This window comes from Lemur catta, chromosome 4, assembly GCF_020740605.2.
Source record: "Lemur catta isolate mLemCat1 chromosome 4, mLemCat1.pri, whole genome shotgun sequence".
NCBI classification, from domain to species: Eukaryota; Metazoa; Chordata; class Mammalia; order Primates; family Lemuridae; genus Lemur; species Lemur catta.
This window is the reverse complement of record NC_059131.1, coordinates 105,101,712-105,121,547: the sequence shown is the minus strand read 5'-3', so window position 1 is coordinate 105,121,547 and position 19,836 is coordinate 105,101,712. Positions and strand designations below refer to the sequence as shown.

At 38.4% G+C, this 19,836-nt stretch overlaps 1 protein-coding gene across 1 annotated transcript in view; it reads right to left on the bottom strand.

Annotated features, from left to right (window-relative positions):
* NWD2 (NACHT and WD repeat domain containing 2) overlaps positions 1-19,836 on the bottom strand; it is a 167,653-nt gene that overhangs the window by 64,027 nt on the left and 83,790 nt on the right. The window contains exon 3 of the mRNA XM_045550496.1: positions 8,223-8,339. Within this exon, the coding sequence (XP_045406452.1) occupies positions 8,223-8,339 (117 nt within the window). The remainder of the gene's footprint in view (positions 1-8,222; positions 8,340-19,836) is intronic.

Here is a 19,836-nt window from a genome sequence, read left to right as displayed (position 1 = left end):
ATGCATTTCTTTCTAGTTTTTTCCTAAGCACTGCTTTAGCTTATCTACAAGTTTTGAAATTTTCATTTTAGTGGAGTTCAAAATATTTTTAAATTCCCCTCATGATTTTTTTACTTTGACCCATAGTTTATTTAGAACTATGTTGTTTAGCTTTCACTTATTTGGAGAATTTGTAGTTATTTTTCAAGGTTTTTTTTTTTTTTTTTTTTAGTTTTTAATTCCACCAAGGTCAGAACACAAATTGAGTATGATTTCAACCCTTTGAAATTTGTTGAGATCTGTGTTATTATCCACCATGTGGACAGATCATATTTTAGCAAATGTTCTATGTGTAATTGAAGAAAGGGTATATTCTGCAGTTATTGGATGTAGCATTCTGTGAGTGTCAATTAGGTCAGTGTCAATAGATCATGTTATTCAAACCTTCTACATACTGATTTTTGTTTTCTGCTTGTTCTTTCAGATACTGAAAGAGGTTTGTAAAAATCTCCAATTGTGACTGTAGGTTTGTCTATTTCTCCTTTTAGTCTGTGGGGTTTTGCTTTATATATGCTTTACATAGTTTGAAGCCATGTTATGGTGCATACAAATATAGGAATATTCCATTTTCTTATTGAAGTGAACCTTTTACTATTATGAAATATCCTACTTTATATTCTTAACATTAAACCTACTGTCTGATATTGATGTAACCTTTTTTTGTCTTGTCTTTCCATGTATATTTTATCCTTCATTTTACCATCAGCATATCTATGTGCTTTCCTTTAAAGGGAACTCATGTAAAGCAGCATTTGGCTGAATCTGTATTTCAATGGGAAGGTTTAGTCTATTTACATTGAATAAAATATAGCCGGGTTTAAGCTATCATCTATTTGTTCCATCTCTTCTTAATTGCTCTTTATAAAATTAGTCACATTTTCTTGATTCTCTGCATGTCTTTTAACTTTCATTGTATTCTGAACTTTGTGTTTAAAAAAATTATTTAGAGATTCCTTTCCTATGTTAGACTGAGAGGGTAAGAGGCTGATCACTGCAATCCCATCAGTAACTGGACTTGGCTGGGGCTAGGCTGCAGCTGTAGTTAGACTCGTCTTACATTGAATTAAAATGCCTCAAAGGCAAGACCTGTTGAATGTTTATGTTTGGTTCTAATAGATTTTGTCTCCTAAACACCAGGATATCTCTGGAACTTTATTCTGCCTTTCCATCCCAGCTTCCTGTCCTCCCACGTTGCCCAGTGCTCAGCAAATGCCTCATGGAGAAAACTCTCAGTGCTTTTGGGGTTCCTCTGTCTGTAAAGCAGCTCACCAAGACAGGACTCTTTTCTTTCTGGAAATTAAGTGTGTCTAATCATCTTTGTCTCCACAGCTCTACTGACTCTTTAAAAATAGGATGTTTATATTTTACCTTTTTTTAAGGTTGTGGCTGTTCTACTCAGAAGCAGAAGTCCCTTGGACGATAGCTGTAAGTCAATATTCTTCTTACCAATTATATTATAAAGAGATGGACTGCTCTCCTGTTCACTTTTTTCCCCATATTTCTTCTCATCATATAAAAATATGCTATCTTACATCAACTGTGAAACAGTGGCTTAAACTATGGAAGCAGCTTGTATATTAGTAAAAGTTTACTGTGGAAATATTTAATGTATTAGCAATACTTAATTAAGGCTCTCTTGGCGTTTACCAGAAAGAGTTATAATAAATATTTGGGAGAAGAAAGCTAGTTTTCAATTTTTGCCCATTCTAAAATTCCTTTGATGATAGTCAAGTAACTTATTATTGGAACCTATATTGCAACCAATTTATTATTGAAACTTAATTGGAACCTATTTCAGAACTATACTAACTAGTTGACAAGCTTAATTTTACATAAAATGAAATGTTTGTTTCTCTTAATTATAAAAGCAAAATGTACCTATTAAAGTTTATTTAAATTTTATAAAAAAGGACTTTTAAAAAACTAGATAGTAAGTTTAATTTAGATAGCTTTCAGTTTAAATCAATTACTATTTTCCCATTTTTAAATACATTTTAGTTAGTAAAACTATATTTATAAAAGTGAGAACGTAAATTACACAAAACCCCATACTTTTAGTTAAAGTATGCACCAAGATTAAGCACTTGTTTTAATTTTTCATGTGTATATTTTGTTTCATATACCTACAATAATAAAGCAATCATATTGGAATATGGATAAAATGAAATATTTTCCAAAGCTAAACAGTTTAAAAAACACTGTAATTCTTTCTCTCCAATGATTTAAGAGCTCTCACTGTCTAGCTTTCTTTAAATGAGAATTATTCAAAGTAAGACACTACACTGTCAAGGAGACATAGAGTAACTCTCAAGGAGAGCGGAGAGACCAGGGATGAAGAAGCTGACCCACGTGCTGGAAGCTCGAGCGGCATCACCCGGGTGAGAGACAAAAACGGAATGGTCTGTCTTCACCAGTATCTGCTATGACTTGGCTTGTTTTGTCTTTACTCTTCTGCCTAGTGGAGAAACTTAAACTTGCTTAATAATAACAGATTTCCCAGGCCAATCCCTTAAGTTGTCATATTTCTGGTTTAAAATATAGCCCAGTTGAAAGCGTAGCTCTCTAGGCTTCTTTCTTACCACTTTGTGCACACTGGTCTTAAGGGCTGCTGCCAGGAGCTGTCTGCGGTGGGCACGGGCATGGCCTGCCCTCCGCACCCCCATCTGCCGTGCCGCTGACGGCCGCGTGTGCGTGTGTGTGTGCATGTGCATGCGTGTGCATGTGCGTGTGTGTGTGCGTGCGTGTGTGTGTGCGTGTGCGTGTGAGTGTGCGTATGCGTGTGCGTGTGTGCATGTGCGTGTGCGTGCGTGTGTGTGCATGTGCGTGTGCATGTGTGTGCGTGTGTGTGTGCATGCACGTGCATGTGTGTGTGTGTGCGTGTGCATGTGAGTGTGCATATGTGTGTGCGTGTGTGTGAGTGTGTGTGCATGTGTGTGTGCGTGTGTGTGTGTGTGTGTCGGGGGGTGGGGGTGGAGGTAGAAGTCTCCTTTGCCGTCTGCTTACACTCAGGTGAGAGTAACAGTGGTACTCCCATTCTTTTGGCTTCTGCTGTTGCTTTACCCAATGCTGACAGATCGTGTCTGTTTGGATACGTGCGATCTGGTAGCCTCAGTGAGTGTACCATATGGATGCTGGCTCCTGGAGAGCTCAGGGAGTTGACAGAACATTCTACAGGCAGCATTTTCTGACCCTAAGGCACGGGAACACCCCTCTAAACATGACGTCATGGAATCTCCTCTCACCTGCCTCCGTCAGTGGTCAGTGGCAGTCTCCTCAGCCCATGCACGGTGCCTGGCTTGGCTCTCCTAGGGTAGCCTGCCAATGCTTCTCCGTAAATTTCCATGTCACCCACACCAAGGACTGAGGGACTCTAGGGAGATGTTGTCTTTATCCCCTTGGGCTGCTACACACTTAGGGGCAGACCCCCCAATACTATAGCTAAGCTTCTCAAACTCCAGTTCTTCAAGACAGCAGAGCATAAGTTACCTGCTTTCATCAACTTCTACCAAGAGGCAGACCTTACTCAGAGTCCAGAGTCAATGCTCAAACTCCACAAGTTATTCTTTGGGGTACTCCAAATTTGGAGGGGTGACAAGAAGAAAACTTCCTCTCCCCATAAATACATACTATGAAGAAGGATGAGGATGAGATAATTAGCATTACATGGACTTTGCTCTCTCAAAAAAGATTTTTTATGGACTAGGGGCAGGATAGGTGGGTGGGGAACTTGCTTCTGAACTTTCCATCCTTTCCAAAGACTGAAGCAGTTCTCTTCACTTAAAAGGTGAGAATATGGCGACTTTGGACTTGACTGAGCTATCTCCCTGTTAACTGCAGCTCTGGTCAAAATCCCTCCTTGGTAATAGGTAAATGTTTTACTCAGTAAATTTTAGCAAATTCATATCCAGCAAAGTAATATATACTGTATACATTTTACAAAGTTTATTCATGTAGACATAAGAATGAATTAAAGTCCCTTAATATTTCACTGTCTGAATCACATCTTAATACTTTTTATTTTTTTTATACTTTTTAAAATATATTTTTAAAGGGAAAAAAATTCCAAAAGCACATAAATGCCCAATATAAATGAAAACTTTCAATTGTCATTTGGAAACAACTTAAATCACAGTTTAATAATAACAACTGGTTGTGTAGCCCTTACAGTTTACAAAGAGCTCATACATACATCATCACATTTGGTCCCAACAAACCTACTGAAACTGATTCAACATTTACTTTTAGTTGACTATCATCATTTCCTGTCTCCATAGGTGTGACAACTAAGCACAATGAAATCAGTGACTTGCTTCTGTCTGAACCACGGCTCTCCCTTGGCTACGAAGGGAAAGCTCCAGGCTTTTCCCACTGCAGTGGCCTCCCTCTGCGGCCCCCCTCTGCGCCCCCCTCTGTGCCCCCCTCTGCACCTCCCTCTGTGCCCCCCTCTGCACCTCCCTCTGCCCCCCTCTGCGCCCCCCCTCTGCACCTCCCCCTGCGCCCCCCTCTGCACCCCCCCTCTGCGCCCCCCCTCTGCGGCCCCCCTCTGTGCCCCCCCCTGCGCCCCCCTCTGCGCCCCCCCTCTGCGCCCCCGTCTGCACCCCCCCTCTGCGCCCCCCCTCTGCGCCTCCCTCTGCGCCCCCCCTCTGCGCCTCCCTCTGCGCCCCCCCTCTGCGCCCCCCTCTGCGCCCCCCTCTGCGCTCCCCCCTCTGCGCCCCCCTCTGCGCTCCCTCTGCGCCTGTGCACAGACGCGGCTCTTCCTCGGTAGAGCTCGCGCGTTCTTTACCCCGTGTCTCCTGTGCTGATCCCTGAGAGCAGGGCCAGGCACGGGGCAGGCTCCCTCACTCCAGACCCTCTTCTCTTTGCGACCAAAAACATGTGTGCGGAACAGCTGTCCGGGATTAGCAGCACAGCCTGCATGTCAGCGGGACCTCAAGCCATACCCAAATGACAACTTGGAGGAAATGAAGCTGAAAGAGCCAAGCACATACACTATTGAAGTCCAAGTTCCCTTGCGTATTTAAAATGAAAGCTTTGTCTGGTCCTGAATTTATTTGTATCTAATATAAAGGATAATATCTGTGAAGGCTTTGAAGATACAAAAACTTTTTTTTTTAATTCAGCAATGGTAAATTCTCTTGCCAAAGACTTCAGCATTAGGGGAAGTAACAAGCCGAGCTTTGCATCCCACAGGGGTCATCGCAAGTTTTAGAATTATCACAAGGGAGCACCGGGCAAGGGAAACGGAGCTCAAAAGTGATACCCACCCACGCACCCATCGTTACCATAGTTACAACAGGAAAGGCCGAAAGAGATGTACTTTTCCCTACAAACAGTGAGATGAGCCTTGTGTGATTTAGGATCACTGGGGTGAATAATCCTAGCTTTATCTGCAGGGTTTTATCATGATTTAAACATGTAACAGGGGAACAGAAGGAGGGATAAAAGATTTGTTTATGCTCAATAAAGATGTTGCTGCTGTTTTATTAGTTAACCTTTACTCGCAGAACCTGAGCAAAGTCTTGAAATTATTCTCCTAACAGCAAATTGCTGGAATTGACAGCCATGACTAATGTCAGTTAGTTTAGTTATGACACCCTACAGGGCTTATTTTAGGGGGAGAATTTCTCCCTTATCCCTGAGTTTCTGAGGATGGAGCTATGGAGGTCACAGCAGCTGAGATTCCCAGGGCATACCCACAGTGTCTCATGCTTCCCAAATCTGTCTTTCTAAGGCTGATGGAATCTGGCCTAACCTGTCTTCCAATACAGCAATCTCTTCTACGGCACCCTTGCCAGAGTCCTTTGTGCTCTTTGATTACAGTTTTGTTGGTGATGTACTCATTACAATTTGAACCTGGTGATTTCATCTTTAGCCAGCATTGGTAGATAATAACGATGACAACAAAAACAATAACAAACAACTAACACTTACTGTGGGTTACTATATTCACGACACTATAAAAGTACCCCATCATTTCATTAATCCTCAGAAGAAGGACCCCATAAGGTAGACACATATTATCACCTCCATTTTACAGATAATGAAACTAAGGCTTAGGACAGTGAAGGAGGTCCTCCAGGGCCACACAGCTATGAAATGTCAGAGTCAGAACTCAGGGGCAGTTGATGCCAAAACCTGAAAGAAAGCTACATCCTCCAACTCCGACACCCAGAGCTGGAATCTGCTTCCTAGTTCTCTCCTCTGAGGACCCAGGAAAAAGTCTTAATTCCTTTCCCACTGCTCACTCGTCAGATATTTAACGTGGCTCTCAAGCCTCTTTTTTTTTTTTTTCCATTCTTTTCAGACTGCAGGATGCTGTTTTTAGACGTTTATTCCCCAAACCCCATACATCATATATTTTCCTCATTTGGCTTGTCATAGCAGCTCTCTAAACGTCTGCTCGCTCTGTCTCCTGTCCTGCACCCAGCAGCCAAAGTAGCCCTTAAAACATAAGTTTGCTGGAAACACTCGGGCTTCTCCTGTCACTCAGAGCAAAAGTGAAATCTACCTTTACAGTCAACTTCAAGATTATAAAATTGTCTTAATGAAATTATCTTTTCAAAATTGATGGTTCCCAATTATGTTGAGCCACAACAATATTCTTCTTTCTCCTAAAAACAATAAGATTACAAGTGCCCCGTGATATGGTCCACACCCCCATATCCTCCCACTTCGCTCATACTTGCTCTGGGCACACTGGCCTGCTTGCTGTTCTCTGAAACTGCCCAACCCCTCTTTCTGGAATGTTCTGACCTGGAATATTCACCTGGTTCTTTCCCAACCATCTTCCCACCTCCCCTCCAAAGTCATCCTATCAGTGGGGCCTTCCCCAGCTACTCCATTTAAAAGCCAGTCTCTCCCCTCGTCGGTATTCCCTCTCCTCTTCCTTTCTGTATTTTTCTCCATAGCACTCATCACCAACTAACTTATTTTTATGTTACTTAGTTCTTTGTTTTGCTTGCCCTCTCCTTCTTCCACCCACAGAAGAATGCAAGCTCCACGAGGATAAGGAATTTTATCTTCTTGGTTCAATTCTAAGGTTGAATCGTAAGAAACTGGTCCACAAAATGACAATTTCATATGGGTCAACCTACCCTCCCCCCATCACTAAGAACCGTTCCTGGCACAGAGTAGCACTCAATCAGTAGTTGGTGAATCAAATAATTTATCCATATACAGAATATTAAAAATATTATATTATAGAGCTCTTATATACTTTATCATCCTTGGTCAGAACTTTACTATCAGCTGGTCAGATTTCTGATATCATCTCTGTAGGTCTGCCTAATCCTGGGTGGGGTGCAATATAGATGGATATGCAAATAAATATTAGAAACCTTTTTATCAATATATTGAGCCTAGCTTTTAATGGTACGATATGATATTTTCTTCATAGCACTTATTAGTGATTTTAACACTCATCTGTCAGCCCGAGAGCATCCTGTGTTCAAAGTGGCAACTTCTCTACCAACTGGTAGGATCTGTTTGGATTGAAGATAAGTCTATTTAATTTAAGCTAAATTAAGGCAGTGATTTTGCACAATCACCTGCTACAGAATGACCTACTTATCTTACTACCACTGTGCTTACACAGAGGAGTGGGTATTTTTTAGAAAATAATGACAAACTAATAATAATGTTTCACTTGAAAAATCTCTGTTGATTTGTAGCATATAATGAGCCTCTAGCTGAAAATCACCGCAGAAATAAACTTTTTCACAGGGCACCATTTTCTACTGGCAGATTTGACATAATATACTTGGTTTACTGTAACAATGTTTCAGCCACTGTCTTAAAAAAATGTAAGAAATTCTAATGTTGAGAAATAGAAATACTATGATGGAATACATTACACAATAGGATAAGAAAAACTAGGATAATTACTGTAGGACTGAAACAGTAAGCCTTATTAAATCAGAATATGTTGTAGAAATTATTGTCAAACCCAAGTCATCTCTTCGATTACCATTTCAAATTATTCACCGTTAATTTGCAGCACTTCTTATGAAAAGCTGAAGTTTTTGTTCTCACACATCGAGGGCAAGGAGACAGCTTAAAATTTTTAAATAGATATAAGAAAGTCTTTCCCCCCCATTTTAAAAGCCCCTTAAGTACCACAAGTCAGCAAGAATTCTCACATTCATGTACAATTTAATATAAAGCATTAGTTTTTTTATACCCACAACAAAACATGGACCTGCAGAAGTTTTCAAGCAATCCTCCAGCAGCTTCATGCGGGTCCTCTGGAGCTCTGGGTTGTCCCAGTCATCTTCTTCAATTCCCCAGTACAGATCTATCACCTGGGAACAAACGGATGAGGCAGCATGAATTTACCTGTGGGCTTTGTTGTTATTCTTGATGTCAAGCTAATGTGACTTAACTTTTCTCTTTGTAGCATGTTTTCCCTTAAGAGGAAAAGTGATTTTTCTTTTTGAGACAGAGTGTCACTCTGTCACCCAGGCTGGAGTACAGTGGCACCATCATAGCTCACTGCAGCCTCGAACTCCTGGGCTCAAGTGATCCTCTTGCCTCAGCTTCCCGAGTAGCTGGGACTACAGGCGTGTGCTGCCATGCCTGGCTAATTTTGTCTTTTGTAGAGACAGGGTCTCACTGTTGCCCTAGTCTCAAGCAGTCCTCCCACCTTGGCCTCCCAAAGTGCTGGGATTACAGGTGTGAGCCACCGCGCCCAGCTCAGAAAATGATTTTTAAGATCCATATAAAGAGATACATTTTATTCCATGATGGGTGAGGAATGAACACTATAATTTCTTATTTTGCTTCTGATTATACTGTTGACATAGGCCCAGAGATAATGAAATGCTAAATGTCAAAGGCTTTGGAGTGTAGGCTTTCATTATACTGAAATGATAATAAAATTTTTAAAAATGTTTGAAAGCAGCTTGGATAAGGTTACTGCATTATTTGAGACAATTAAATGACAGTGTATAATGTTACTATATGTTTTAATATGAGCAGGCAAAACCATAATGAGAATTACCATATACTGGTCTGAAGTTTAACAGCTACATTTCTTTAAAAAAACAGAAACAAAAAACCCAAACCCTGTTATTACCATGCTTTATCCCATGGGCATAGATATTTTGTTTATGTCTGTTTTATCTGTAAGCAGCCTGGCTTTTATCAATATATATGTATCTGAAAAGCGTGTATTGAGAAGCAATGAAAGGTATGCCTTACGGAGAAGTGAGGATAATAGGATCCTCTATATTTCTACTTCAAAGACTACTAGGGAAGATTCTGCAAGTCTGTAAAAACTTTTCCAAGTGCTCTCTTTGAAAACTGCTATGGAGAGCGGCATGGGTTGCATTTCCTCCACTCAGCCACTATCTGCATAAGGTAAATGTATCCAACTGCAGCTTTGAAGATTTCTTTTCCTTTCCTTGTTTCCTACAAGCAGAAACAAGAACCACCCCCTCCTCACTGGCTGCTTGTGTGGCATTCAGTGAGACGGGAGCTCGGAGAACGGGTCCTCCCTTGTGGCCCAAGCAGGTCCCAGGGACTCTGAATGCTTCTTGTTTCTTGGCTGTGGCTCCCACAGGAATGTGTTTGTGCCAGATCTTTCTCTACCTGCATTTGAGTTTTTAGAAGGCTGATAGATATATGAAAGCTTCTTTCAAAAATATTCCCATGTCATGTGTTATCATTTCAAATTATTCACTATTAATTTGCAGCATTTCTTATGGAAAGCTGATGAAATTCTTGTTCTCACACATACTGGGGCAAGGAGACCATGTAAAATTTTATGAAATTTTAGTTTGATAAAAATTATGAAAATTTTATGAGAAGATCAGCATTGATTTTAGGGCCCTTTTCTCTAATCTACCTTATAAACTTTAATCACACTATGGCGGGGGGTGTCGAAGATCCCAGAGAGCCTGCGATTCACTGGGCTTTACGTGGAGGTGTGAGCCCCACATCAAGGGCAGTGCCCAAGTACGGCAGGACCTCACGTCCTCTGTGCCACTTTTTGGATACACGCTTCTGGCACAGACGGAGAGCTAGTTTCAGGGCAGGTTCTTCTCCCTGACCTCTGTCTGGTTTTCCACGGAGGAGGCCATATAGCAGTTTGGGAAAATTAGATGGCTGAAGCCAACTGAATATTAAAAACACCTCGGCTTGTTTAGAGGTAGGCACTGGACTCCAACTTACTCTTATTTGCTGGTTCTCTTTTGACTGGGTTGAGGCCAGAGCACCACAAAGCCTCTTAGTCCCAGATCCTTATGGGGCTACCAACAGGGATCACATTCCACTTTCGTATGATTTAGAGAAGGGCCTCTCTCTTTTTCTAGTTACAAGAAAATTGTTATAACATACTGAAATCATTAGAACAAGACATTTTTGGTCATCTGCCCAAATAACCATCAAAATGAACACTCAAATTCACTGCAATGTGTATGGTACCCCTTGGTTGCGCCACGCACAATCTAAAAACTGTGAATAGAGCCTTGTCTTCATTTTTTGACTGACATTGTTTGGATGTAGCTGAGGAAGGTCTTATTTAGAACAAATAAAAAGAAATAGTAAAAATGAAGGTTAAGATAGCAAAAGCCATAAATATATACTTGCTCTTGTCTTCTTTGAAAGACATAAAATTAATATTAAGTAATATTAGTATGCCACAGGATTTATAAAACGTATAGATGCAACATGTATAACAATAATGGCACAAAAGAGGGGGAAGAGAATAGAGCTATAGGGGAGTAATCTTTCTATAGCTCACTAAATTAAGTTAGTATAAATTATAGATTCTGATAAATTAAGATGTATATGCCTTAAAATAACAACTAAGAAAATAACTAAAAAATACAGTGAAAAAGTTATTAAAGGAAATAAAATGTTACACTGAAATTATTCATTTAATGTCAAAACAAGTAGAAGAAGAGGAATAGAGGAATACAAAAGAGAGTAGATAGAGAAAAAAAAGTAAAATGTCAGCTGTAAATCCAACTGTATCAATACCACCATTAAATGTGAATGAATTAAACAATCAAAGGTAGAGATTGTCAGATTAACTAAAAACAATACCCAACTATATGCTGTCTATAGGAGACCATTTTAGATCGAAATGTATAAATGTTGAAAGAAAAATGTATATCGTGCAAACAGCAACCATAAGCAAGCTGGAGTGGCTATACTATGATCAGACAAAATAGATTGTAAAACATAAAATCTAACTAGAAATAAAGAAGGATGTTTTATAATGATAAAAGGGTGAATCCATCAGAAACATATAACAATTATAAATGTATATCTATTTAACAAAAAAGTCCCAAAATATATGAAGCACAGACTGGGAGAAATAGACAAGTCAACATAATAGTTGGAAACTTAAATATTCTACTTTCAATAAAGGGAAGAACTACCGGGAAGAAGAAAAATTAAGAGGTCAATAATACTATAAACCAACTAGAACATATATCTATGAAATAATCTACCCAGCCACAGCAGAATTTATGTTTTTCTCAAGTACACATAGAACATTCTCCAGAATGGAACATATATTAGTTGATAAAACAACCCTCAATAAATTTAAATGGATTTAAATAATATAAAGTATGTCCTTTGAACACAAAGGAATGAAATTAGAAATCAATAATACAAAGAAATTTGGGAAATTCACAAATTTGTAAAAACTAACATGCACCCAAATAATCAATAGGTCAAAAAAGTAATCACAAGGGAAATAAAAAAGGTATTTTGGGATGAATGAAAATAAAGACACAACATACCAAAACTTATAGGATGCAGATAAAGCAGTACTGAGAGGAAAATTACAGCTGTAAACTATAATTAGCTGTAAAAGCTTTATTAAAAAAGAAAAAAGATCTCAAATCAATAACATAACTGTCTACCTTAAGACACTAAAAGGAGAAGAGCAAGCAAGGCCAAACTAAGCAGAAGGAAGGAAATAAGAGATTAATGTGACAAAACACAAAATCAAGTACAATGTTATGTTACTTAAGAGATAAGAATTTATTTCAAAGAGGTGAATTAATTGATACAAACTAAGAAGTCTAGAAATAATGCTTTCCTGGTCAATTAGGAATGTCTGGCTTATTCAATTAAAAAAATTTTCTCATTTTTGCTTCAAAAAAAAAAAAGAAATTAATAAAACAGAATAGAAAAGTAATAAAGAAAATCAACAAAACAAAAAAATTGTTTCTTTGAAAAGATCAACACAATGAACAAAACTTTAGGTGGATTGACAATAAAAATAAAGGGAGAAGACTCAAGTCAAAAAAATCACGAGTGAAAGAAATGCTATCATTATCAGCCTTATAGAAATAATGATTCTAGGAGTATATATTATGAACAACTGTGTGTCAGTGAATTAGATAACTTAGATGAAATGGACAAACTCCTAGAGACACAAATCAGCAAAACTGACAAAATAGACAATGTGAAGATAACTTTAACAAGTGAAGAGATTAAATGAAAAACCCAAAACTACGCTGGTAATTTCTAAGAAACATTTTAAAAAGAATTAATGCCAATTCTCTTAGTAAACTTTGTTAAAAATTAGAAGAGAGGGGAATACTTCCCAACTTATTTATGAGACCAGTATGACTGGCAACAAAACTAGACAAAAACAACTCAAGAAAACTATACATCAATATTTCTTATGAATATAAGGCAAACATCCTCAACAAAATACTAGGAAACCTAATCCAGGAGTATACGAAAGGGTTATACAACATAACCAAGTGAGATTTATATGGAATGCAAGATTGCCTAGGCATCAGAACATCAACTAATGTAACATACTATATTAATAGAATAAAAGACAAAAACCACATGATCATCTCAATAGACAAAAATTTTTACAAAATTCAACACCGTTTCAACTCTCTTTAACATTGTGATAAAAACACTCAATAAATTAGGAATAGAAACAAAATTCCTCAACCTGATAAAGGAAACTAATGAAAAACCCACAGCTAACTAATGTCATTCTTAATGGAGAAAAACTGAAGGCTTTCCCCTCAGGATTAGGAACAAGAAAAAGATGCCCATTCTCATCACTTCTGTTCAACACTGTACTGGAGGTTCTAGCCAGGGAAATGAGTCAAGAAAAACAAAATGCATCCATATGCCATGATCTGGTATACTGAAATCCTAAGGAATCCAATAAAGAAACAGAACTGATTAATGAATTGAGCAAGGTTGTAGGACATAAGATCCATATACCAAAAAAAAAAAAAAAAAGAATAAAAGAAAAAAAAACCACTGTATTTTTCTACACTAGCTATGAACAATCTATGATAAAATTCCAGAAACAATTACATTTAAAAGAGCATCAGAAAGAAGAAATAGGAATTAGGAATTAATTTAAGAAAAGAAATGCAAAATTTATACTCTGAAATGCACAAAAAATTGTTGAAATAAATTAAAGAAGATCTGAATGAGCATAAAGACAATCCATATTCATGGATTGGGAGACGTAATATCGTTAAGATGGCAATATTCCCCAAATTAATCTACAGATTAAATGCCATACTATAAAATTCCCAGCTGATTTATTTGCAGAAATTGACAAGCTAATCCTAAAATTCATATGGAAATTCAAGAGACCCAAGATATCCAAAACAATCTTGTAAAAGAAGAACAAAGTTGGAGAACTTACACTTCCAGATTTCAAACTTACTAAAAATCTACAAAAATTAAGACAGTATGGTGCTGGCATAAGGACAGACATACCAATCAATGGAATAAAATAAAGAATACACAAATAAATCCTCACACTTAAGGTCAACTGATTTTCAACAAGGGTGCCAAGACAATTCAATGAAGAATGCATAGCTTTTTCAACAAATGGTGTTGAGAACTGGATATTCACATGAAAAGAATGAAGCTTAACTCCTACCTCACACCATATAAAACAGTTAAAATAAATCACAGACATAAATTCAAGAGCTAAAACTATAAAATGCTTAAGAGAAAACACAGGAATAAATCTTTGTGACCTTGCATTTGACCATAGTTTTTTAGATATGACACTAAATATACAAATCACCAAAGAAAAAATATATTAGAGACTTCCTCAAAATTAGAAAGAAAATTGTGCTTTAAAGTCCACTACCAAGACAATAAATACTGTAAACACAGAATAGAAGAAAATACTTGCAAATCATATATTTGTATAGATTTTTGTCTAGAATGTATAAGGAACTCCTACAACTCTATAATAAAAGGACAAATAACTCAATTTAAAATGGGCAAAAGGGCTGAGTAGACACTTCCCCACAGAATATATATAAATTTCCAAGATATGAAAAGATGCTCAAAATTATTAGTTATTGGGGAAATAAAAATCAAAACTACAATGAGATAACACTTCACAGGGTGGCTATACTAAAAAACACTGATAATAAATGTTGGCAAGAATGTAGAGAAACTGGAACCCTCATTCATTGCTAATGGAAATATAAAATGGTTCAGCCATGCTGGAAACAGTCTGGTAGTTTCACAAATGGTTAGACAGAGTTACCACATGACCCAGCAATTCTACCCTGGGTATATACCCAAGAGAAATGAAAATGTTCACACAAAAGCTTGTATCTGAACGCTCACAGTAGCATTATTCATAATAGCCAAAAAGTTGAAACAATCCAAATGTCTATCAGGTGACTGATAGATAAATAAATATGGTATATGCACATAATATTAATAGAACACTGCTCAGCAATAACAAGTAATGCAATGAAATACTGGTACATGCTACAACATGGATGAACTGTGAAAGCATCATGCTACATGAAAAAAGCCAGTCACAAAAGACTGCATATTGTATGATTCCATTTATATTAAATGTCCAGAATAGGCAAATATATGGAGACAAAAAGTAGGTTGCTTAGGCTAGTAGGGAGGGGAATGGGGTGATGGGGGAGAGATGGTTAAAGGGCACAGGGTTTCTTTTTGGGGTGAAAAAATGTTCTAAAATTGATTTTCTGAACTGTTACGTAACTGTGAATATACTAAAAACCATTGCACCATACACTTTAAATGGGTGAGTTTTACAGTATGTAAATTGAATAAATCAGTTTTAAAAAAACACACATCTATTTGTACTGCAATTTTCTACAGTTCTTATATCCCCTGCTTATAGTGCAGCTGAGTGCAAGAATGTTTAAGTCAGGTATGAGATGTCACCAAGTATGGAGCAAATGACCAGCATAAAAATGTCAAAACAGGGCTTTCATTTATTTATTTTTACTATTTTATTCACTTCAGAAGCCAAAATATCATGATATATTTGCCACTTAAGAAGGTCTTTTCTAATAGCTTTTGCATCTGTTATGTCCTTCCAATTTGGCCACCAATGCCCTCGTCCAGGCCTTCATAGCTCCACGTCTTCTTATTTCAGCCGCTTTGTTAAATACTCTCCTGCCTCCAGCTTTCCTCCCTTAAACTGTTCTTTCTCATATGTATTTATGGGTAGAAAATGGTAAAAAAAAGATAAAACCAAGCAACCATGAAGACAGAGAGGAAATAAATAAATGAAACATCCAACTTGTGCAATAAAAAACCAACATTTTGGGCAGACAGATACACCATATATCTGCATGATCAATAATTGGCGAAAAACTCTTGGAACCTAAAGTGCTCAACAAGACAAGATTTATCATATACTTTAAAAAATTAAGTTTAGCTTTTAGCCTAATGTCCAGGCACTGCCGCTGCTAGAATCTAATTTACTATTTATTGGAATACTAACTTGTTGACAGCACATTTATGTGCCTTTACTTATTTCATCATTTAAGTATAAAAGCTCAGGGAAGTAATTTGATTATATCTTTTTTTTCCTTAAAACCACCTCCTTGTTTTAAAAAATTCTTAGGGAAGCTAATTTATCATGCTTATTATAATGTGTTTAATGGTCTAAAAACAAAAAGCCAGCAAATAATCCCTAATAAATCTTACTAATTTATCATGCTTATTATAATGTGTTTAATGGTCTAAAAACAAAAAGCCAGCAAATAATCCCTAATAAATCTTATATCTTAAAATCAGATGTTGTCATTTAAATATCAAGATTACCTAACAGTAAAGCAACCTGTAAGAAACAAATGATAGCCTAATACTTTATTTTAAAAAAAGAGTTCAATCTGAATTCATAATGGCCTCATACTATCATTTCTATGAAAAGAGCCTTAGAACTTAAATATTTTCCAAAATATTTTCCTTCTCAATTTTATCATACCATACCATTGGACACTGTCTGAATACAAAACAGAAATGTAACTGTGGAGATAATATGACTGATTTTTTTTTTTTTTAAACAAACCCAGTACTGAAATGAAGGCTGTTCTTCAAAAAGTTATTACAATGGGAGGCTACACACTCATTGCAGTGAAGATTCTGCCACTGCTCAGGGCATTTCCTCTTTAGGAATAATCTCATTTTGTAGGGAAAAAAATCTTGTCATTTTATAGTTGAAGTTTTGATTAAAAATGGCATTTCTCCAGCCTTACTGGCCTTTACACATATAGGATGTGGCTTTTAAAAGACCTTTACCTGTTTCAAGCAAATAAAATCTATTCTTAAATGGATTAACATCTGCCACCACTAAAAATATTCAAAGGAACATAGGGAAGATTCAGAAAGTTTTGAACAGGACATTATTGTGGTACGGACACAGCTAAGGTCAATACAGTGGTGCAACAGCACTCATTTGAATTCCTTTTAGTATTTGTCTCCCATTTCTAAAATTTTCATCTCACTGAAGAAGGTTAGCAAAGAAGAGTCTTCAAACTTAGACTAGCTTTATCAGATGCCGTTTACCACTGACGAGTTATGGTTTACACACGTGGTAGAGCTCTCTCTCCGGTTAGCATGCCTTGCCTCAGATGCACGGGTCACAAGAAAACGCCAGGTCCACAAGCTCAAGGGCCACACTGTTGCTAGAACTATTAGGAATACTGAGTTTACGTCTTCAGCATTTATTCTCTTGGCCATAAAATATATGACAGAGATATATGGGAGCATGACTAAAACAGGCATTTCTAGCAAAAGCAGGTCCTAAAATCAAGCCCAGGAAGGAATGACTGGCCCAGGAGTCATGTCCAATCACCAGGAAGAGATTCCAACCATCTGAGGGTGGGTGATGTGTCACCCAAAGCTTCATGAAGACAACTGTATGCCTAGACCTGCTGCCCCTGTGTCTGGAGAGATTTAGCCTCTGGGCAGTCCTAACAATTACAGTGTGATGGTAAGGAAGTGCTCCATGCTCACCCACGAACTAAGGCAGGACCTCTGACTATCAAGGCTTAACGCACATAGAGTCAGAGAAGGGAGCAGGAATTCCGAGGGGCAGAGAAGAAGTGACAAGACGGACGCTGCTGGGCGTCTGGGCTGGAAAAGTTCCCTGCCTAAGGAACCAGGCTGCTGGGGTGGCGGGGGACCAGCTTCCTTCGGTGGCAGGACACGTGACCACAGAGAATGCCTTTGAGTGAAAAACCCAAAGTTGGCTCTCTTCCTGCGTGTCACTGGGATTTTGGCAACCACTGTGTCTGAGTGACCCCGTGAGTGGACATGCACCTGCATTGCCACCGCAGCTCCCTAAATTATCTCCCTGTGTACCTTCTCGCTCCCTCTAACCCCTTACCCACACTGCAGGCAGAAACACCCTTTTAAAAATGTAAATCTGATCACCAGAGCTAAGATTTTTTCTTTTACTTGGTCAGATACTATATAAAGCACTTGTTTACTCCTTAAACAAACTTATGAAGTAGACAGAACTATTATCCCTGTTTTACAGATGAAAATCGGAGGCCCAGAGAAATTAAGTAACTTGCCCAAAGTTACACAGGAAGCAAGTAGTAGAGGTAGAATTTGAACGTGGGCTTTTAACACTATTTTACAACACCTTCCATGCTTCAGCTTCCTGTCATCTGGAAGATAGTATCTAGAATCCACGACCTGATTCACGAGCTGAGCTCCTACACAGTCTGGTCCCTGCCTACTTGCCAACCTCATTTCATATCATGTTCTCCCTTATTGTTCATGCTCTGGCTATACATACATGCTTTCACACATGTGTGTATATGTACAGCATGTATATGTATGTAAATACACATTTATACATGCACACATTTACATATATACATAAACTTATATTTACATATCTATACATATACACAGGTGCTCCTCAGCTTACAATGGGGTTATATCCTGATAAAGTCATCGTAAGTTGAAAATATCAGAAGTTGAACATGCATTTAATACACCTAACCTACCAAAGATCATAGCTTAGCCTAGCTAACCTTGAATGTGCTCAGAACACTTACATTAGCCCACAGTTGGACAAAATTATCTAACACAAAACTTATTTTATAATAAAGTGTTGACTATTTCGTGTAATTTATTGAATACTGAAAAGTAGAAAACAGCATGGTTGTACGGGTACTCAGAGTGCGGTTTCTATGAATGTGTGTTGCTTTGCACCGTCACAATGTCAGAAAACCATACTAAGTCAGCAGCTGTCTGTATAAATGCCCACTTGGCGTGAACAAGAGGCTGGACGGCGCAGTGAGTAGGAGCATGGACACTGGGGCTCAGCTGCCTTCGTCCAAATCCTGACCCTGCCACTTACTCATTTCGGGATCTTCAGCAGTTATTTACTTCTGTATTTCTAAGTTTTCTCACATAATAAAAAGGGGAAGATGAAATTTATCTCCTAGGCTTATAGCAAGGATTAAATAAGTTAATGTGTACATAGCACTAAGAACAAGTGCCTGGCGGGTAGTAAGGTTCTCTACCAAATTTGCCTATAAAATACGTTTCCTCTGCCTGGAATATTCTTTTTAACCTGGTCACTTCCCTCCACCCCTCCTCCAGGGTTCAGCTTAGACATCAGTTCCTCCACTGGCCTTCCGCCTGCCCCATCACACGTGCCCACAGCACGCGGCACACGCTGGGCAGCAGGCATCACCCTGGGCACTGTCGTTCATGGCTACCTGCTCTGTGAGACTGTGACCTCCATGAGGGCCATGACTGTTTTCAACACTGTGGCATCCACTGCACTCACAACTCTGCCTGGTGCAGAGTAGATGCTCAATAAATGTCTGTGAATGATGAACGAAGCTCAGGGGACGGAGCACCTAAATCTGCCCCTGGGGATCTGGGGTAGATGCCAATGGGGAGGTAACATACGAGTCTGGACATGAAGGATAGGCACATAGCAGACTGCTACTGGGAGAGGGTAGGAGGCCTTTTTGAACACACAGAACAGCTCTGCAAAGACAGCAATGTGACGTGGCCTGCCCATGTAGAAATGCTGAGGCCATAGCAGCATAAAGTTTGGAAGCTAAAAGGAACCTTAAAGATCAGGTACAAGAAACAGATGAGAAAATAGAAGTTAAGCTACTTTTTCAAGGGACTATATCTAATTATTGACAAAACAGACCTCGAAAATGAGTGCTCTTTTTACTATATGAAGACTTGTTAAATGGTCCCCCCTCCCTCCTAGAAGAAATCAAAGATGAGGATGGAAAGAAATAGCTACTGCGTTCAGAATTTGAATAAGGCTTCATGGTCACTGTACTCAGTTGGGACGCTTAAATGTCACCTGCAAATGGGGAACAATCTCTCCCATTCTGTTTATTAAAGGACTAATCCTTTTGGGTGATTTTCACTGTTGGTGTAATCAGACAGCCACCATTTAGCAGAAATAAATGGTCAGCAAAGCATAGCTCCTCCAGTAAATTCTGGAGCTTCCCACAATGTCACTGCTCTATATTTAGGAGAAACATTAGGTAGGAGATTGTCTCTGAGTAC